The 21,509-nt window shown below is 37.0% G+C and overlaps 3 protein-coding genes across 9 annotated transcripts in view; 2 read left to right on the forward strand and 1 right to left on the reverse strand.

Annotated features, from left to right (window-relative positions):
• The first annotated feature begins 780 nt into the window (after nt 1-780).
• On the forward strand, nt 781-3,628 carry LOC105199651 (eukaryotic translation initiation factor 3 subunit D). The gene is made up of 3 exons (XM_011166841.3): nt 781-1,090; nt 1,167-1,212; nt 2,041-3,628. Exons 1-3 carry the CDS (start codon nt 914-916, stop codon nt 3,504-3,506), a joined length of 1,689 nt encoding a protein of 562 aa, XP_011165143.1. The 5' UTR covers nt 781-913; the 3' UTR covers nt 3,507-3,628.
• A 59-nt stretch (nt 3,629-3,687) lies between these two features.
• LOC105199653 (L-allo-threonine aldolase) lies at nt 3,688-19,906 on the reverse strand. Of its 3 annotated transcripts, none has more exons than XM_039452789.1 (5): nt 19,773-19,906; nt 6,185-6,278; nt 5,598-5,715; nt 5,188-5,271; nt 3,688-4,908 (listed from the first exon to the last, which is right to left on the reverse strand). In XM_039452789.1, exons 2-5 carry the CDS (start codon nt 6,236-6,238, stop codon nt 4,016-4,018), a joined length of 1,149 nt encoding a protein of 382 aa, XP_039308723.1. In that variant the 5' UTR covers nt 6,239-6,278; nt 19,773-19,906; the 3' UTR covers nt 3,688-4,015. The 3 variants fall into 3 exon arrangements, with proteins under 3 accessions (XP_039308723.1, XP_039308721.1, XP_039308722.1); XM_039452787.1 differs by having other exon boundaries at nt 6,185-6,346; XM_039452788.1 differs by lacking the exon at nt 19,773-19,906 and adding an exon at nt 6,789-6,806 and having other exon boundaries at nt 6,185-6,346.
• LOC105199654 (myosin heavy chain, non-muscle) overlaps nt 9,807-21,509 on the forward strand; it is a 37,261-nt gene continuing 25,558 nt past the window's right edge. For 3 of the 5 annotated variants that reach the window (XM_026134574.2, XM_011166844.3, XM_039452784.1), the window contains exon 1: nt 9,809-10,924. In XM_026134574.2, coding sequence (XP_025990359.1) covers nt 10,568-10,924 — 357 coding nt within the window. In that variant the 5' untranslated portion in view covers nt 9,809-10,567. Of the gene's footprint in view, nt 10,925-21,509 lie in introns of all 5 variants that reach the window. The other 2 variants (XR_005575408.1, XM_039452785.1) reach the window with 1 other exon arrangement.

Raw genomic sequence — 21,509 nt, forward strand, 5'->3', positions numbered from 1 at the left:
CCGTCCTGCCTGATCGACCGACTACCGACTGACTGACCGCCCTCGCCGTGTATAACTGCGCAGCCGCGTTGGCGACTGCCTGCGTCTGCCTGCGCCGCTACGCAACATGTGGCCAACGGTTGGTCAGGTAGGACAGTGCGAGGTCACGGCGAGTCGTGGCGCATTTCAACTCGCATCCTCGTCGTCCCACACGAGTTTTTGACGCGAGGCGAATGTTTCGAGAATACCGTGGAGTGCCGTGGAGTGTCGACAATGAAGTTGTGGCGGACGGCCGGTACTGCCGTGTCGAATGCGATGCATGGTGCGAAGTGTCGTGTCGCGTTCAATCGTGTTTTGCGTCTGTTCGCATCTTCTCCGTTGCTTCGTATCGCGAGTTCCCGACGCGTGTGAGTACCAGGAATGTTTCGAAAGTGTCAGAAACAAAGGGTCGAACGTTTGAGCCAAGTGTGAATCAAGACGTCTCGTCGTGAGGAGGATCTTAAGTCTCGAATATTTAAGAGTTGTGGTCGTGGAACTGAATGGAGCGACTTTCTCGTAAAATCTATTCAAATTTTTTTTGTGCGTACTTTTACTTTATAAGAGAATTTTATGAGCTGTCAAATCAATTCGAAAATTAATTTATTCTGTAATGCGATCGGTATTTAGGACCCTCTCAAGATCGTCTCAAGTATCGTCTTTTTCGAAATTATATAGTACTCGTAACGTGGATGCTTTCTATATTTGTTTTACGCGGGGAAATAATTAGAAGTTGACAGCACTGTGGCGATCGAACAAAATGACGTCGGCACCATTTCCGGCGGCGAGATTCCTCAAGTCGGACGTGGTCGGACGTGCTGTGGTCGGACGTGCTGTACGACTTGCCGCATTGCCGTCTGGTTGAATCCATGCGTGACAGATCCAACCAAGTAACAATATGACGGACACAGACGTAGTGGTGCTGGAAGATCCTGCCCCGAAGGAAGAACTGGCGGCGCACTTCCAAGCACCGGCAATCCAGCATAATCCAGACGGCTGGGGCCCATGTGAACTGCCGGATCAGTTTAAGGACATTCCTTACCAGCCATTTTCGAAAGGAGATAGATTAGGCAAGGTGAGCGTTGCGAGGCTTATTCGACCTTTACTTTGTTTTGTAAAACCGCGTTCACCTTTCGATTTGTTTTCCGTAGATCTCTGACTGGACTACGCCAGCTTTCCAGGACAAAAAGTTTCCAAGTACGTATCTCACTTTGTCGACGACTCACGTGCACTTAACCTCAAAAATAAGGAAACTTGGATCCACTGGACTCCACTGTGATCCTCGTTGGCTTTGCTTGTGTTGTTTCTAATTGAGAACGACAGGCTTTATTTAAATAAATTTTGAGACTGAGGCTGCGGTCTATTTGATACTACAAATGCTTCAAAGCGTTTGATTAACCAAATAGAACTAAGAATTTTACAAACTAATAAATTAAAGAATGCTTCGAATTTGTAGCGTCAAGTGAACTGTAGCCTGAATCTGGAGTAAAATTTGACAGATATACATATCAAATATTGGATTGTTTTAGATCAAATTCTAATTAATATATAACCATTTTATTAGATTTTATATAGATATAAAATCAAGATAATTTTTTTTATATTGAATGCTAATTACATGTGATTGAATAATGACATTTGATATATTTATAATTTGTATGTGCGGTATTTAACAGTATTGCTGCAAATAGAATAGACTACTTGTTATCAATCACACTTTTTGGATATTATACTTCTTTGTTATTTTAAGTAATTGTATCTTTATTTTATTAGCTTTTATATTATCTAATTAAATATTTTAAAAAACAATTTTAGATACATAATAAAATATTTCTAATATTTTATTATATAATTAATATTTAACAAATTATATTTTAAAAGATATATACATCTAGGTCTAATAAAATTGGGTGTGAACTAAATCATATATAAAGTACACAATCATTGGAAAATTTTTTTCTAATATATTTTTTATATTACATGATAAAATTGATATATGTAATTAATACATTGCTGTGTTTCTAGACAAATATACATCGCAGTTTGGTTCAGGCAGCCAATATGCCTACTATCATGACGAGGATGAAACCACTTTCCACTTGGTGGACACTACCCGCGTGCAGAAGCCGCCGTATCAACGCGGCCGCTTCCGTCACAATCAACGTAACATGCGCGGTCGTGGTGGTCAGCGTGGTGGATTGAGCCAGATGCAGCAGCTAGGAAAACTCAAGTTGCGAGAACGGGAGCGTAAGGGACAAACGAAGCGTTGGGGCAGGCAGCAGGGTCTGCGTAATCACAAGAACCAACCACCTATCAAGATTCGAGATGCTTCTGTAACTGTGCGACCTGACTGGATAACTATTGAGGAAATGGACTTTCCTCGATTGGCTAAACTCTCGTTGCCTGGCGTGAAGGACGGCGAGGATATCTTGTGCTGTGGCTCGCTCGAGTATTATGACAAGACGTACGATCGTGTGAATGTCAAGAGCGAGAAACCGCTGCAAAGAATCGATCGTATCTTCCACACGGTCACAACTACCGACGATCCAATAGTTCGAAAATTGTCGAAGACTGAGGGCAACGTATATGCCACCGACGCAATCTTGGCTACCATCATGTGCTGTACGCGCAGCAATTATTCATGGGACATCGTCATTGAGAAAATTGGCGACAAGCTGTTCTTTGATAAACGAGATAATACCGAGTTCGATCTTTTGACAGTGAACGAGACTAGTGTCGAACCGCCACAGGACGACGGCAACTCGCTGAATTCACCTAGAAATTTGGCACTTGAGGCAACTTTTATTAATCACAACTTCTCGCAACAGGTACTCAAATCAAATGAGCCACGGTACAAGTTCGAAGAGGGCAATCCGTTCATTGCGGAGGAAGAGGAGAGCGATGTTGCCAGTGTGGCTTATCGTTATCGCAAGTGGGATCTCAACAACGGTATAGTACTCGTCGCTCGATGCGAGCACGACGCCGTAATGCAGGGTCCGAACAACGAGAACCAGTTCCTGACGATCAAAGCGTTGAACGAATGGGATTCGAAGTTGGCTAACGGAGTCGAATGGCGTCAGAAGCTCGATACGCAGCGTGGCGCAGTTTTGGCTAACGAATTGCGCAATAACGCCTGTAAACTCGCCAAATGGACGGTTCAGGCGTTACTAGCTGGTTCAGATCAGCTGAAATTTGGATACGTGTCACGCGCTATAGTGCGAGACTCGAGCAAGCATGTGATTCTCGGTACTCAGCAGTACAAACCGAATGAATTTGCAACGCAAATTAATCTGAACATGGATAATGCTTGGGGCATTCTAAGATGTATCATCGATATTTGCATGAAACAGAAGGACGGCAAATACTTGATAATGAAGGATCCCAACAAGCCTATGATTCGATTGTACGATATTCCTGATAATACTTTCGAGAGCGAGGGTGAAGAAGATGAGGATGACGACGAACCTGTTAACGACGCGTTTCAGAGTTAACAGCTGCGACGCTAATTACTCTCATAATTAATCGCTAATCATTAATTGATTACGCCTTTAAAATTTTTGTGGAAACACAGGAGTATTATAAAGAAAATAAATGAGAAGATTTCAATACGATATTTGATCTTGTGAAATTTTATTATTTGGATACTTGGTGTAAGTAATAGACATTCAAATATTAAGGTTAATAAGTATTTATGATATTTTAATGAGAAACATGTTTCAAGATAATTATTTGATATTTATTGAATATTATTATTCAAACTATTTCATAACTTTATTTTCATGCATAACAATAAAGCAAAGACAAAATCTAAATCCTATTTTTTAAAGTGGATTCGATTGTGTATTTTGCATTTTTATCAGATTTTGGAAGAAATATATATGCTATATATCAATATCAGAAACTTAGCCAAATGAATATTTTATTATTTAAATATAGGTATCTTAATATGTATATTAAGATAATATTTAATACTTTATTAATAATATCTCTTAATGATATCTTAATTATTAGTTTTAAAAGAAATATCTAGTTGCTTAATGACGTATCTTAGCTTACGAATAGCAGCAATCACCATCGAATCATCGATATCATAATAAAGAACCATTCTGAGCATTCTTTCCGTGAGAGCTAGACATCTGATTATGATCTTGTCATCTTCGTTGGAATCATTCACTTGATGAAGCCTCTTCATAAGAATCTGTGCAGAAGCGCCGCTGTTGATATTCACGTTCACGAATATCATGTTGGTGTGAACGGTTTTTAGGTCTACGCTGAATATTTTGGAATTCAACTGATTGATCGCCTCCGCAATAATTAACGCTTTTTTGTGATCGTGTACTAGCCGTGGCACTGTCTGTTCCAAGGCGACGAGTCCGGCCGCGGCGATCACACCGACCTGTCGCATGGCGCCACCCAAAACCTTGCGTCTTCTCCTCGCATCAGCGATGAAACTCTTGCTTCCACAAAGCACGGACCCCACGGGAGCACCCAATCCTTTGCTCAAGCAAAAAGTAACCGAGTCGAACGGAGCGACTAGTTCCTTCGCCGAGATCTTGGACGCGACCGAGGCATTCCACAGTCGTGCCCCATCCAAATGCATCTTAAGATTATGCTTTTTCGCTATCATCATCAATTCCTTGATCCATGACTGAGGTACGACCTTTCCATTTATCGTATTCTCCACTATGATCAGCTTCGAAATCGGTTCGTGTATTCGGTCCGTGCGAATGGCGCTAACGAGACTTTTCAGATCGAACGTACCGTCAGCGTTGTTAGGCAGGAGACAGAGAGTCGCGCCGGCTATCTGCGCCGAACCACCTTGTTCGTGAAGAAACACATGCGATTCATTTCCGCAGTAGACTTCGCTGCCACGTACATCGCAATGATTTATAACTGGAAGAAGAAAAGAGATAACTAGTCTAAAATTTTTAAAAACGCATTTGAGAAAAATTGAAAAAATAATCTTGTTTAACGTTCTAGGCTTCGTTTATAATTTCAATGAAAAATAGACGTTAGTTTTTAAATTATATAATAAACTTCGTTTTTAAATATGGAATTAGAAATTAATAATTCCTAATTCCATAGTTAAAATAAATAAAAATAAATTTTGTTTTTAATATTAATTTGAAAAGAAAAGGGGTACAAAAATGTCTCTAGACGAGAAAACCTTACCGGCGATCAAGTTTCCCATCGTACCAGAGCTAACAAAAAGCGCATCTTCTTTTCCAAGCAATTCCGCAGCCCTTTTTTGTAGTTCTAAAGAATTACATAAAAACAACCAATCATTATTAAGATTTCATATTCTAAATACAAGAACTATTCGGCAAGTCACGATTTAACAGAGTAATAATTTTTTTAAAGAAAATTTATGCAATTAAAATCGAAAGAAGGCCAACATCATAACAAAAATTTTTTTCGTAGAAATATTTTTTTAGATATATGTATTTAATTACTAAAATTAACAAGAGTATGTGTCTCAATTGTAATATTTTGATATACTATTTTGTAGGATTTTTTTCCACCAGGATTGTTGGATATTTATGTTTTCGATTCAAAATTTAAAATCAAATTTTTTTTACTACCTTTTACCGTAGGATCTTCGTCATAGACATCATCTCCTACTTCTGCCTCGTACATAGCTTTTCTCATCTCTGCGGTTGGTTTCGTAAGTGTATCGCTTCGTAGATCGACGATAATAGCCTAGTAATGATACACTTAACTCATTTGGAGCAATCCTGAGCTATGTCGCGAATTTTAGTAGAATTCGACTGTCTCTGTCTTTCTGTCTTCAGAAATGTCTCGAGAGAAGGATGCAAATTTCTTTTTAAGCGCGCATCGTACAATAACTTTCCCGTGTGCATGCGACAAAAATGGCAAAATTAATGCACGCACTCGTGAACACATTATCAAGATTATACATAATTTGATAATAAAAATAAATAATCACAAATCGAATAAACCCGCATTACAGTTTAATTTTACTACGATCAATGAGACTCGATTAGACAGAAGGCTTGTTTTCTATTCTTGCACTAGACTGTATTGGAACGTTCATTCTTGCTTTCGCTAACGTTCAAACATATACCTATTTCACTTTAAGTGTACATTAATTCAAGGAGTTCAGAAACAGAAAACAAAAGAGAATAAAAATGTAAATTCTTTTACTTACATTTTTCTCCCTTGCGTATTCGTGAATGTTCTCGTTTATTCCTCCGTAGGACATCCTGCTGGTTGACTGACGTGTATTCGAATGAATTACAGTTCTACGATAACAAGCGTTTATAAGCTCGCTTATATACTCACTCCGCGCTTATCTATTTATATCAGAGGCCTAGAGTTAAAAAATTCCCAGTAAAATTATGATGTAAAAAAAATGCACAACATTCGCCTTCAAATTGATAATAAAGTAATAAATACATATTGTACATTATAAGTTCTGGGACAAAATTTTTTCATATATAATTACATATAATTTTATATTAAAAATATGTCAAAAATTAATAATATATATATAATTATATATAATTATATGTAAACATTTATTTTATTTATTTATATATATTTATATGTGGATAAATTTTCTGTTATTTTTTCAAGTTTTTCACTTTTTTTTTAATATAAAATGACTATCTCAATTATGGATCATTTAAGGTTAGAATTATTTTTATTAATTTGTATAAATTTAACAATTAATCATTTTAAAAAATGTTTAATGTCAATGTAAACAGCAAATATTGTAATATCAAAGAAAAATTATTAGGTATTTTATATACCGATTCTAAATTTTGAAAAAATATTAAAAGATGTTGATGTCTTGGTCCTAATTATGAGTCGACAGATTATTTCATGTCCCTATAATGGGTTAGTCCCAATTTTGGGTATATATATATATATATATATATATATATATATATATATATATATATATAATATATATAATTAGGACACGATCCATAATTAGGACCGTTACCTTAAATTATTATAAAGATTAATGAGTAAATAAATTATATTAAAATATTTATACATATTATACAATAAGGTGCATTAATGAGATCCTTTCTTGATGTAGGAATTTCATCAATTTAACCAATTATGTGTTGTTATTGGCTTAATGAGTTCGTCTGATTGGCTAAGATTGTTGTGATTTTTGCACTAGCTACACCGAAAAAGGATCTCATTAACGCACCTCATTGTGTATATATATATATATATATATATACACATATATATACACACACATACATACATATATTTATATTTATATATTTATATGTTTATATATATTTTAGTTTATTTAATAATAGAAAAGCATTTTTAAATTCCTTAATTTTTTTTAAAATAACATTTTATATTAAATAATGAATAACGGTTCAAAAATTATATATAACAATTTAAAAATATAAGATTTAAATGAAAAAAATCTCATCCGCGGGGATCGAATCTGGGACTCCAAGCATACTAGTCAACGTCCTAACGCTCCACGTTACGTTGCCAACTCGACAGTCATTTTTCTGTAGCGGTACTACAGATGCTAGAAATATTTAATCGTTATTTTTTCGAGAATACCTAATTTTCGCAACGAACGGCTTTACTACAGTCAAGGTGTAAGTTAATACTACACACCCATAAAATTTTATTGAAATTGTTGAGATTATTGTTGCGGACTCCCTTGGATCTATATGTACGCAAACTAATAAATGTATTAATTATATTAAATAACTTACCCGTATCAATTTTTATATCTTTGTTTGTTTTTTGACATGCGTCAGCCATTGCTGTCGAATAATGGTTTCTTTCGAAAATCGGAAAAATTTTACATTTTTGATTTTGATGTAGAATGTGCGGCTAGTACAGTTTCTTATACAGCACGATGACATAGTGAAAACTAAATAGAGGAGGGTGATGGAAAAAAACGGACAACATAGTCCTTTAAAAATTATGCATAATTGAGTATCATTATGTGTAGTTTATATAATTATGTGTAGTTTACATTGATACATTTGAAACAGGATTGAAATGAAATGATTCATATTCTTTATTCAAATCAAAAAAAGTTTTTGCGGGTTACGCAATGCATTTTAATCAATGACATAGAATTTAAATAACGTAATTGCTGTTCTTTCAATCCAAATTCAAATAAAATAAAATGGAATACAAATAAATTTTTAATCTCTTTAAATCCGTTTACTGGAATGCTTTTGCTGGAATCCGTTTGCTGGCTCGGGACCAATGAAGTCTTATCCACGAATTTTACATAATACACGTGGATAGAACGTGGAATCCACGTACCTGTTCTCATCAAGTAATGACTTCTATTTCTATTACTTTTACTATTTTTTGTTGCGCTGAAAATAACTCCAAAGAGAGTCGAAACGTTCGTTTTGTAATTCTGAATTGAATAAATGATTTAATATCGATACTTGTAACTGCGCACTTTTACCCGCTAACTCTTATTTAGCCTACTTTCCTATCATTAATTGTATTTAAATGTATTTGTATTACTATTCATATTAAATTTTATCAAAAAAGAGAATTTTAAGTATTTTTATCGTACAAAAAATATTTAATGAGAGTCAGCACGGATAAAAGTGCGCAGTTACATCTATTAAATCAATTAAAGTGACATATGAGAAGAGACAAAGGATTGAGATCGAAATTGAGACTGTGTTGAGGTCCAGTTTTTATTTTAAAATATTTTCAATATTGATTTGGAACTCATAGAGTTAATTTGTTAACAAATATTTTACGTTCATTATATTAAATTACATTTGGATATCCGTAGAATATCAACATAGATAGATCATCTATGTCATTATACCTGTATCAGACTATAGATTAAGATTGGATTGGAATTTGATCAATTAAAGCAAGCTTCAATAAACGTACTTAATTGTGATTTGTTTTCTTTCTTCCGATTGATTAAATTCCAATCCAATTTCAATCTCTAGTCTAATACGGGCATTAGAAAATTCTATGGATGTTTTTAAATTTATGCAAAACTTGTTTTATATTTGTATTCAGATACGTGAAATTATAGGTAAAGTGTAATTCGGTATCACTTGACACTGATGTTGATTATTTGACGTAATTGCACCGATAAGTTATCTCTTTGTTTTCACATTGACATGTGATTGCACAGATACAAAAATACTGAAGATAACATAAATCATGAAACAATATTACATAATATACTCTTGTATAATATAACTGTTGACATTAAAACGTCCTGTTTTTATATAGATCAATTTAATTGCATAAATCAGTTACACAATCTATTTATATTTTTTTAGATTTATGTTTTAGAAATTTAAGTAAATTTATTAACTTTTCCATAAACGTAAAAAGATTAAATATAACAATATAAGAAGATGTAAGATTATAATCGTATATGTTGCATGTTGTTAGATAAATATCATAGATAATAATTTAATAATATCTACGATATTTAGTTAATATGAACATATACAGATTTATCCTTTGTTTAAAATACATGGAAAGAAAAATTTGAATATCAAATGTAGTTACTGTTAGTAATTTTTCCTTTTAATTTGGTTCATCGATTAAAAAACTCGATGTCTCGGAAGGTAAAGCATCGAGAACAATCGATTTACTCGAACTCGATAAGTCGAAACTTGGCACGCATCCCTTCTTATGTCCCTAGTATCTAGTGAAGTCGCTCGAGAGCGTCGAGGAACGACGCGGATTGGTCTCAACGGCGACGGAAGAGAAAGCGGTGGGGGTCGAGATCCGAATGTGGCGCGATGCCGCGGGCGGTCACGCTCGACAACATCGGTGCGGCAGTTGCGATCGGCGCGGTCGAGGCGTGGAGCAGTCGAGAGGGAACAAGCGAGCGAACGAGAGAGAGAGAGAGAGAGAGAGAGCAAGCAGGAGAAAAAAAGAGAGCGACTCTCACGCGAGAGGGAAAGACCGCGAAGCTCACGCCCGCGTAATTCCGTTACATGTGCGGTCTGCCGTTGCCGGCGTGCGACAACGTTTTCGAAAGCGCGGAGGGCGAGTCCGTTCGTCGTTGCGGCAGTGGTAGTAAGTAGTGGTGGTAGTGGTGGTGGTGGTGGTGGTGCTAGTGACAGCAGTGGAGGTGGTGTAGCAGCAGCAGCAGCAGCAGCGGTGGCGGCGTGGTGTTGGTGCCGCCGTCGCGCACTCGCCGTTGATCGCACATCGTGGCGACAGCTAGTAGCGGCAGCCGTCGTCGCACGTCGCCGCCGTCGTGGTCGTCGTCGTCGTCGTCGCCCGGTCGCCGTCGCCGTCGCCGTCGCTAGACTCGGACAGGCTCGACTCCGAGTCGACCGTGTCGCGTACGCGAGTACAATACGCGGGTAGTCGTGGACGTTACCCGCGCGTTTGGAAACGAGGTAACGGATTAACGGTGTGTGGAGTGTGAGTCGCGCGCGCGCGCCCGCGCAAGGGACGAGAGAAAGTACGCACGGTCGGGACGCACAGGGGCAGGCCCGCAGCAGCAGCAGCAGCAGCAACGACAGCAGCAGCAGCAGAAGCAGCTTTGCCGCGTCGTGTTGCGCGCGATCGCTAAACAAAGATGGCGGACGTGGACTCGAGGGTAGACCGGTCCGATCCGGAGCTGCGTATCTTGTCGGTCGACAGGAACAGCTTCAACGACCCGGCGACCCAGGCGGAATGGACTCAAAAGAAGCTGGTATGGGTGCCGCACGAGACGCAGGGCTTCGTCGCCGCCGGCATCAAGGGCGAGCGCGGCGACGAGGTCGAGGTGGAGATCGCGGAGACCGGCAAGCGTGTGCTCGTCGCGAAGGACGACATACAGAAGATGAATCCGCCCAAGTTCGACAAGGTCGAGGACATGGCGGAGCTTACCTGTCTCAACGAGGCCTCCGTTCTGCATAACCTCAAGGACCGATACTACTCCGGACTGATTTACGTGAGTGCGAGCCGTCCGGCTCATCTTTTTACTTTCTCTCTCTCTCTCTCTCTCTCTTTCTCTCTCTCTCTCTCTCTCTCTCTCTCTCTCTCTCTCTCTCTCTCTCTCTCTCTCTCTGGCTGGCGCTGGCGTTGCGCCTTGCGCCTGCCTCGCTTCCCGCGAACGGTTACCTTCTTCCCTTCGCTCGTTTCGAGTGGTATTTAAATCTCGCTTTTCTCGCCGGAGAGCCCCCCGACGACCTTACGCTCGCCGCTAACCCAATTTTCCTTCTCGCTCCCGGCCGCGGAGGATTGATTCGCCGCCGCCGCCGCCGCCGCCTCCTTCGGCTCTCTCGCGTTCCAAGAAGTCCGAGTTCGTCGAGAGGCTCTCTCGGAACTCTCTTGGGAAAATGTGACAAAGCGTGAAATTTGAGGCTACTCGGGACTCGTCGTAGATCGTCGGAAATAACGCCGAAAAATATGAGAGAATAAATTCGTCTCGTCCCTCCTTTCGAGGAGGACGACGCGAGAGGCGTGGGAAGGTGAAATTTTGTTGCCATTCTGAACGTTTGTAGAATGAACAGCTCGGTGTTTTTTTGTTTTGTTTTTTTTTTTTATATTTTACTACGATGATTTTCGGCGCGCCACTTTCGCCCTTTTGTTCGTTTGCGTTTAAAGTTATATTAACTGTAAACTAGTGTAGACTGTATTGATAAATTAATGGCTGCGTTCAACAGAGAAAACAACTTTACAAAAGTTACAAGAGTTTTTAATGATTGATTTAAATATATTTATACGCCGAGAAAAAATTGTTAACTCGACTAAATTTTTCAACTCGATGAAATTTTTTCAGTTCATGTATTTATATATTTGACTTGAATATATATAATATTTGAACTTTAGTTTAAGCATTTTTATATATTTAACTTAAATACATAAATATTTAAACTGAAAAAAATTAGTATGAAACCAACAATTCATTGTTTCATATATAAGGAAGAATATAAAATCTTGAAAGAATTATTTAATTTATCTTTCTTAAACAGATATAATTTATTAATACGAAGAAATGTTATTTCTTTATAATATTTTTAACTAATATAATAATTTTTTCTCTGTTTTTATGGAAATTCGCGAGATATTGCTGCGTATCAAACTCGATCGTAAAAGTTATTACAATCATTAATTAAAAACCAAGCTGTGTGGTTTCAGGAGTAAGCACTGAAATATGCGACGATATATGCAGTGAGCATTGAAACGTCACAGGTCTAATTAACTGTCTAATTGTACAGTTACGTCCGATATTTTTAACCGTGAAACTGAGAGTATGCACAAACAGCACGTAAAATTTTATTAACGGTTATCAGAAACATTCCATTAATTTAATTTTACGCAATTAAAGTTAATGACAGTGAGTCTTGTGGGATCCAAATACCTGCTAAGATTTTAAAAATTTGTTGTGTTCTTATTAGGTCACTTTCAGAGTTGAGTAGTAACTAATTGAAAAGTTAAAAATTAAATTAAATTAAATTAAAGAGTTAATAACTTTTAATTCAACTTATTAATTTTGAAATGACTTAATTTTTAACTTTAGTTATTTTTGAAGCACAAATTTTAATTTATTAATTTTTTTTTAAAGTTAAAAATTTATTATGTAAAAAAAGGTAAAAGAAAGAATATATTCTGCACAAAAAATATTTTCTTGTTATTTTATATAAAGTTGCAAATAAAATGTTAAAAACTTGTTTGATCCATACTGTAATGTTTTGAGTAATCTAACTTTAAAAATTTCTAATTTAATAAATTTCTAAACGAATTTCTAATTTAATATGAATAATGCTTTCTAAAATTAACTTTTATTTTAACTTAATTTAGTCTCAATGTAAATTTTAATTAAGTTAGTTTTTTATCTAACTTTTAACATAAGGAAAATTAATTTTATGAGGAGCCATCAACTTTAATTTCAATTTCATTTAGTTAAAAAATATATATATTAATTTACGCAACGCTGGTTACTCTTTGCTGAGATTGTACAGCCGATACAGCCTTAAGAATTGGATGTTCGGTCTCGTGAAAAGCCGGCGTGCGCTGCAGGTGCAAATGCCAGATGCTTGCCGGCCCTTCCACACGATCCTTATGGCCGGTCCCTCCGTCAGTTAACTCTAACCTCAATTTAAAATATTCTCTTTGCCAATCACGTAACTTCCTTGGGCAAAAACGTGAAAAATCTCCAACTTTAATGGTAAAGATCTAGTCTCATCATCTTCGATTAAATCCAACAATGGTTAACCGCAAATTTTTAACTGATCATCCCTAATCTAATTTTTCAATTATTTTAATTATTCCTTATTCTATAAGGAAAAGATAAGACACGGGTTTACAACTAAGCTACATTTTTTATGTGATTTAATTTTTTACCAAAAACTTTATGACTATGACTCGAGTAACCAGGCTATATTTTTAATAAGCGTTGTTTGGATCTTTGGTAAAATAAGGAAGGATTAATTCTCAGGTAACCCTTGTTTTTTAATTATTTTAATTAAAACTTAATTATTAAATTAAAGTATTATATTTTATATAAATCAATTATATTATAATTTGTAAGAAGTGGATTAGAAAAACAAAATAATACGATTAATTTTAAGTTTTGCTATTTTTAAACTTAATTGGCCGATTAAGCTAATCGGAGAGATGATGAGCCTAAAAATCTTCACATTTCCTAGGGAGAAAGTTGCCTGCTGGCTATACAGAACCAAAATTTCGAGAAAAATATCTAGATTTAAATTTAATTGTGAGGCTGGAGTCAACCGATCTTTCTAGATTTGTAAAATCGTCTATAAAATAATTTCTAAATATTTTATCTTTGCTCCTCTCCAAGGATTATAATGGAGAGCACAATTTTTCTAGTCCATAAAAATTTTCCTATTGTTTCTCCAATTGCGATATCGGATAAAATGCAGATACATCAGAAAATTTGGGAAAGAGTCAAGAACAACGGCTATTTTTATTAAGATCGCGGTACGAAAAAAAGAGAAGTTAAAGTGTGTTTAGCACCGATCCATTAAGCGTGACTGACTCCGACATTTTTTCAGCAATTTTTCGCCGAACGTCAGAAATTCCTTCTCTTCGAGACGTTGCAGAATTAATATGTTCGTCGTATCGGTGTGCGGTGACTCACTGTGTCTCTTCTCGAGCTTCGCTTCGAATTCGCGCTGACATTATTAATTCGGTGGCCGTGCGCGTCCCCGTGAAAATTAATCGACCCGCGAAACTGCGTGGAATTTTCGATTATAGCTATTCGAGCGAGACAGGTTCAAAATATTTACGGCGGTGCGCGGCACGAAAGATGACGGTATTTCTCGCTGGCTACTAAATCAGACCTTGTCGCGTGGAAAAACACGTTTGTAAATTTCGAGTTATACTCGGTCCTTCGCTTTTTCGCGTTAACCGGGTGATGATGAACGGGATAAGTAAATCAATAGCTCGCAAGTGGAGCGCTATATCGTTGCTCGGGAGTGGAAGAGAGGAAATTTCCATGCTGGAAACATTCGTTTCTTTATATTCGAGAGGGATATTGGTTCTAATATCGAGTTACTGAATTAAATTAATAATAACCAGCCGTATGTTTCTTTTGCGATCGCGGACGATATTGATCCTCGTAATCTCAATATATCAAGATAAGATATTTTGAATATTTGGAGTAGAGATAGACAATATCATTCTTATTTATATTGATATGATGTAATCATATTAATAACTGTGTTAAATGGTAAACGACAACAGACGAAGATTAACAATATTTTATGTAATTATTTTAACAAGAAAAGTCGCTAAATTGACTATATTTTTTAAAATTTAGTCAAGATGAGAAATTTAATCAGGTTAACAACTTTTTTTCTCAATTACAATAATTACTTTAAGAAGAAAAAGTTATTAACTTGATTAAATTTCTTCCGTTCAAGTATATTTAACTTAAGTACTTGAATTTCAGTTTAAGCATTTACGTAATTTAAACCTGAAAATACCTGAAACTAAATACCTGAACTGAAAAAAATTTTAATCAAGTTAACAACTTTTTTCCTCGGCGTATACGATTCGAAGGAAATCGTTAGTTTTGCGTTCTTATTAAGCAATAATCGATTAATAGCGGCCACGAGTCTCTCTACCGTATAATGTATGCGCGTTTCAGACCGCACCGTGTTTGAAATTTTCTGGGATCATTTATCCTTCCGCCGTTTATCCGATCGGAAAAATATGTGCACTCGTCGTCGCAATCGCGCACGATGTTGAAACAAGGATTGATAGTGGCCGCGGAGAATTTATTGAAAGGAAAATCCGGCGTCGTTTATATTCTCGCGTATTGCATTTGCTGTCGATTATTGATTCGGTCGGTCTGGCCGTCGGGCACGTTTTGAAAAATAGCGCTCGCCGAGAAATCGGTCACTGTCTTGTTCCGACCAACGCGAGAGCGAGAGACGACTCTCTTTCGCTCGTAAGGCGGGACTAAAGATAGCTCCTCGGTTCACTACGGCTCTTGCTCGTCCTCGTCTGGAATTAATCCGCGCGCGAGATATATCGGAAATGTCGGCGGACCGTAGGTAAGACGGAGACGGTAAGAGAGGAGGAGAAAGAAGAGAGAGAAGGAGAGAAAAATGCGTGCGACGCGAATGAATTCGATCGGGAAAAGGCGAGCGGTCGCGTGGCGTTGATTTAAGTATCCATTTGCACTTTTTGTCTAACAGCAAATTTAATTACTAAACTAGTGTTGCCGAATGTCTTTCGCTTTATACAAGGTGTCTCATTTTAATCTATCTATCACTCTCCAAAAATTTATTTGTTTTCAATTTTTGAGAAAAATATTTCAGACAAAAGGGAAACAAATAGTAATGAAATCAATTAAAGAAATCGATTTTGCTATGATTTGTTTCCTTTCAGCAGGGTTGATGAAAATCATTTTAAACATGTATTAAACAAAAAATAGTGTTTTAAAAACATGTTACTTTTATCAACTCTGCCTTCCAGCCAGATCATACATCTTTTGCAGGGTTGAGCAAATTAATATATTTTTTTAAATTAAATTAAGTTAAAGTTGGTGGCTAAAAATGGCTATAAAAATAATTTAGTCACGTAGAAAGTTATATGAACAAAAAACTGTCTTTAAAAATTTGCAACTTTTTAAAGTTACGTTGCTCAAAACAATTATAATATGGGTCAATATTTATGGGTTAATATTCTATTTGTAAATTATATGAAATAACCAAAAATATTGTTTTTTTTTTATGTAAGAATGTATTTTTTTCTTTTATAATTTTTTCCCTCTCTTTACATAAATGATAAATTTTTAACTTGGGAAAAGAGTTGATAAATTCAAGGGTTTGCGTTTAAAAGAAGAACTAATTAAAGTTAAAAATTAAGACATCCAAAATTAACCGAGTTAAATTAAAAATCATTAACGTTATTATTTAACTTTTACATTTTCAACTAGTCACTACTCAACTTCGATTTTTTGTTTAGAATTTTTTGCTAAAATTGGAACAAATAAAATTTTGTAAGATGGTAGATTAAAATGAGACAGCCTGTACATACATTTTTAAAATATATTATTGACATAATTAATGTTATTGCAAACACGTCTTTAAAAGCGTATATATTTCACCATCACGACGGTATATCGGATTTCATGTAGGAAAAACGTGCATAAAAGTACGCGGTTGTGATGCAAAATTTAAGATAAGGTAACGAACTATCATGGTGTAAAAATACCGTGAAGAAAGTTGTTTTGCAAGAGATAATTGCGGTGTGTGGGAAGTAAAAACGCTCGTCTCACATACCTGCGCCGCCGCGGGTCTCGAGCACCGGGTCCGAGAGTTAATTAATATCGAGCAAAAGCGCCCACACGGGTTTCCATCGTTAGATACTCTCACGTACGCAATTATCGAATACTACCTATGAGTTTCGGATGGATTTCAGATCTTTTTGAAATCGAAGCCGAGCGCTCCCGCCTTTCCTCGTATAAAATAAACGCACGAGATGGCGAGCGCGATGATATTCCCGGTGCGTGAAGTTTCTAAAAGGAAACCTTTCGTCCTGTGTGTGGTCAAGGACGAAATTCGTACGGTCAGGTATTCAAGGGAGATGGAGGGGGGGGGACCCGGGGACTGCGATGAAAAAAGAGAGAGACATGGGCGGTGCCGATGGTAGTCGTCGATTCCACGAGTTGACGTGTCTCGCCTACACACTGGGAGAGTATGTAGTGTACGTGCACCGGCACCGGCATTTCCTTGACGTTTCCGCTTATCGCTGGCTGTGATAAGAGCGGGTTTCGCCCCACCTTGCTGCGACACGCTCTCGCCCGAGCGTGTGACTCACGCCAATTTTGACTACACTTTGAACGCGCTCGCTGATCACGCTTCTCGACTTTGATCCCGTACTTGGAAGCAGGTGTTGGTCTTTTCGCCACGCCGCTTGGAAACTCCATTCCTTCGAATCTCAAATATTGCCACTAATATCTCAAACATTGACAGAAGACTGTTTGAGATGTCAGATCTTAAAGGAATGAAGCGGTGCGTCACTATTCTAAATTTTGTTCAGGAATAAATACTACGAACCGTTATTATATAATATAAAATTTTTGTGGGATGTATAGGAAGTGCCACGGATTGCATTGGTTCGTAATGAATCATCGATATATCGCAACGTATAATCGAACATGTAAGAGATATTTATAAAACTACTTGTTTTAAAAATGAATAGAATTTAAATTTACTTTTAGACAAATTACAATTGTATTTGAGCACGAATAATTAAATCAAATCTTTATTGGTTTATAAGTAAATGATTTTAGTTAATTTACACACGTGGAAAAAATATTTATGTATTTTTTTTAAGCTGCGTAAAATCGAAATCATTGGAAAATATTTGCGATGTAATCGAATTAATTGAATCAATCACTGTAGAATTTTTTTGCTTGTACTTCCTTCAGATAGCATTTGTTAGACTTATTGTACAATATTATATTGATAAGATTTTTCTCAGAACGTAAAGAATAGCTATATACGCCGAACAAATATTGAACAAATATTTATTGTTGTTTCAATGAGGAAGCAAATGCCTTTCCGCCCCATGTCTCTTCCTTGTACTACCGTATCGCAATTTTCGTGTTTCCTCTTCGCTGCCAAGAAAGTATTCGACGATAGTCGCATTCGATAAGATAGCGAATCGTGCAGCTGTTCTCACACGCGTTGAACGATGTAACTTGTAACTTTATACGCCGCATTAAAAGGGGGGTACCTTTGCTAGCCAGATGACAGACGAATGCCTTCGTGTGCTCTCTCTCTCTTTCTCTCTCTCTCTCTCTTAAAACGAAAAGCTTGATTGCAATCAACGCGTTTATTACTGAAACATTACGCACGCTATAAAACTACCGGAAAATAACTATAATCAGCCCGTTTAATATCTTCAGTTCAAAGGAAATACATGATTTACCGAAACGTCCTGCGTATGGGCGATTTTGCGTCGAAAAATGACGTCATTTAGTCCGAGTTTAAATCGCGATCGCAAAGGCAAAGTTTTTATCGCCCTCGTAAGAAGCGCGTGTTTAGGTTGTCGTGCATCATCTCGCTCTAAGCTCTTAATGAATTTGTCGTGCCATAACCGAGCGGATGTGTTGGGGATTTGGCTGAAATTTGCGTCAGAAATTCCATACGGGCTTCGTCATAACTCCCTCGTCGATTCACGCGAGCGTATGTTGTTTGGACAAGAGATGCTCAGAATTTCAACCGGTATCGCCGACATTCGGTGTCGTTCGTCGATGTTACGGCCGTTATCGCGTCTGGGAACACTGCACGGTGCAAAGAATAAAATCGCGATCTAAAGCTGTTTGCTCGGTAAACTCGTACGATTGAAATTTGTTATCCCGTCGCTCCCTATCTCGATGAACCAGACCGTGCAAAATTCGGAGCAACGAATGGTCGGGACACGTCGTTTGTTTCGAAGAGAATTAATAGCAACCTGAAGATACGATTAACATTTTTTTATTTAATCCTCCAACGGAGGATTTTTTTTGCTATTTTCTTAGTTCACCCGAGTCGCTGGTGTCTGATATTTTTGAAAGGGTTTTTGGACTTTAAAAAATCTGAAAAAATTCTGACACTCTTTCAACGTTGCAGAATACAATTTTACAATTGTTTGATCTAAAAAGTTTTTCACTTTTTTTTTGTTACATGTCCGAATTTGAGGCAGAATTATTTTAAATGGAAAATTTGTCTAGATCTTTATTGCGATGGTATCATATTCAGAAACGAAGTTTTCTATTTTTGCTGACAAATTTTCTATAAAGATTTTTGCACGGAGAAAAATAATTTTTTTATTGTAATAAAATATTTTTAACAGTAACACGGAAAGAACAATTTTACTGTAAGTAGTATCTAAAAATTTAACTAGATACAGATCAGAAAATAATTTTATGTTGGACTATCAAAATTATTATGTAAGATGTTTAAACATGATGGCACTACTGTAAAAAGTTATGACATTTCGGCAATCTTAAACGTATAAATATAAATTTTTTCATAATTTAACAAGTAATTATTTTCAGTCCTGTATTTCAGCAAAATTGTTCTTTTCGTGAACTAATAAATTTTGCCACAGCAGCATAAAAGCTGCTGTACTGAAAAAACGAGAATAATTACGTTGGATCATTAAAATAATTACATTGCCAATAACTTTACCAAATTTGGTATTAGTTACCAAATCCGTTTTTCAGTGCAACGTAATAATTATTTTAATGATCCAACGTAATTATTTTTATATCTGAATTTCAACAAAATCGTTCTTTCCGTACATGCTAACAAATTATTTTTCTACGTTACCCATTTTGCGAGGTAGATGCGTTTTTGACACAAATAATGCGACGCGACTCGAGGCCGAACGAGAATATTAATCGTCTTCTCTTTCTCGTTGCTTTTTTTCTTCACCTAGACTCGCAGAATGAGAGTCGATGCTCGTGACTCACGCGTGACTGATTCGGTAAACGCGACTCCGAAGGTAGACAGAGTCCGATAACGGTCTTCGAAGAGAAGGTAAGAAAGCGATAGCGCGAGAGAGGTAAAGTGACATAGAGCCAACGAGGAAAGGGAGAGCACCGGAGTAAAGGCGGAGGAAGGTTGGGATATTCGTCGGGAGGTCGATCTTGAGACGGCCATCTTAGCGGTTTGACAGAGTCACCTTGGCGAAATGTGGCTTACCATTGCAAATCTTGCGAATTTCTTGTCCACCGACGAGTCGCGCGAATCGTTCGGTAAAGATCGAACATTAATTTTATTTCTGCGTGGGGGGAAATCGCGGCAGCACGCAAAGTTTAACGTTTTCGCATTTTTTTTTTTTTTTTCAAATTCTAGTTTTATGAAAATAGTAATTATTTTACTCTCGTCTGGGTAATGGACGATTATACGCACCTTCGCGATCTGTTGAGTCACGTTGAAAGATTACATCGTATAGATACACTTTGCTTTGCGTTATTTTCTTCGACTCTTATTTCTCCCGCAAAATGTGCTAATCATTGCAATCTCGAAGAAGAAGATCATTATTGATTTACCAACCTTCCTTCCCACTTTCAACGTTTTATATCTTTGTAATCGAATCATAAATCAAAATTCCATTAAAGCAATGTCTACTTGAAGTCCAATGAAATATGATTTTGTCTTCCACTTTCTCTCCTGAAATTTAATTCGCTAGAGAATTTTTCTTAAAATATTCTCTTTTCTAAAAAATGTTAACAAAATTGATTATTGATTTGACTAAATTATTCAACTTGATTAAATTTCTTCAATTCAAGTACTTGTGTATTTAAATGAAATTTCTTTAGTTCAAGCATTTATATATTTAATTTGAATATAAAAAACTTGAATTGAAGAAATTTAATCAAGTTAATAATTTTCTTTCTCACTGTAAAATCGTTAATTATGCAAAAACTGTAGGCTGTTCGATATTTTCATCGCGGAAACATCATCAACTTCAGATTAATCAAGTAATCAGTTTTATTATTATTTTTTTTTTTTAATAATGCGGTAAAAAGAGAAGCTGCCTTTTTCTTCGTTCAACAATATTTTTGCCCATTATTTGCGATCGTTACCGGCGACAGACCGAGAAGGAGGTTCTGGTGTGGACGTTCTTTTGCCTTTAGCCGGCTTCTCGGAATCTAGAATTCGCAGCGGTGCAACGAGAAGGTAGCACGACCACGCGAGGTCTCCGCCTCGCGGCATTAGCCCTATTAGTATGCGCATTAGTATTCGCGATCTGCTACGTGTGTAGTAGCCGCACGCGGAATTTCTCTTGCATCGCGCGCGCGGAGATACCGCGCGAGCAGAAACATTCCGGAATTCACGCGGAATTCTCGCCTCGGCCGTCTCAGGGCCGCCGCCGCCGCCACCGCTCGACCGGCATGATCGACGTGCGATCGTTACGACATTCGCTTTCGAGATACAACCGTGTCTCGTCGGCGCGAGAGCATGCGTAAAAAGAGCGTGCGTAAAAATGAGTTTGTAAACGGAAGTATTAAGCGTTGTTTAATGCCTATTATCAGCATTGTTGAAATCCACCTTGCTGTG

Source organism: Solenopsis invicta, chromosome 8 (assembly GCF_016802725.1).
Source record: "Solenopsis invicta isolate M01_SB chromosome 8, UNIL_Sinv_3.0, whole genome shotgun sequence".
Lineage (NCBI taxonomy): Eukaryota > Metazoa > Arthropoda > Insecta > Hymenoptera > Formicidae > Solenopsis > Solenopsis invicta.

What these genes read in the sequence shown, in the direction of transcription:
- LOC105199653 (XM_039452789.1), bottom strand. Translation starts at nt 6,238, where the DNA reads ATGTCCTACGGAGGAATAAACGAGAACATTCACGAATACGCAAGGGAG. An exon ending in CGAAGATCCTACGGTAAAAG is followed by an intron (nt 5,272 to 5,597) that starts GTAGTAAAAAAA and finishes GTAATTCTTTAG; the next exon opens with AACTACAAAAAAGGGCTGCG. An exon ending in GATGGGAAACTTGATCGCCG is followed by an intron (nt 4,909 to 5,187) that starts GTAAGGTTTTCT and finishes TTCTTCTTCCAG; the next exon opens with TTATAAATCATTGCGATGTA.
- LOC105199651 (XM_011166841.3), top strand. Translation starts at nt 914, where the DNA reads ATGACGGACACAGACGTAGTGGTGCTGGAAGATCCTGCCCCGAAGGAA. An exon ending in AAGGAGATAGATTAGGCAAG is followed by an intron (nt 1,091 to 1,166) that starts GTGAGCGTTGCG and finishes TGTTTTCCGTAG; the next exon opens with ATCTCTGACTGGACTACGCC. An exon ending in CCAGGACAAAAAGTTTCCAA is followed by an intron (nt 1,213 to 2,040) that starts GTACGTATCTCA and finishes CTGTGTTTCTAG; the next exon opens with ACAAATATACATCGCAGTTT.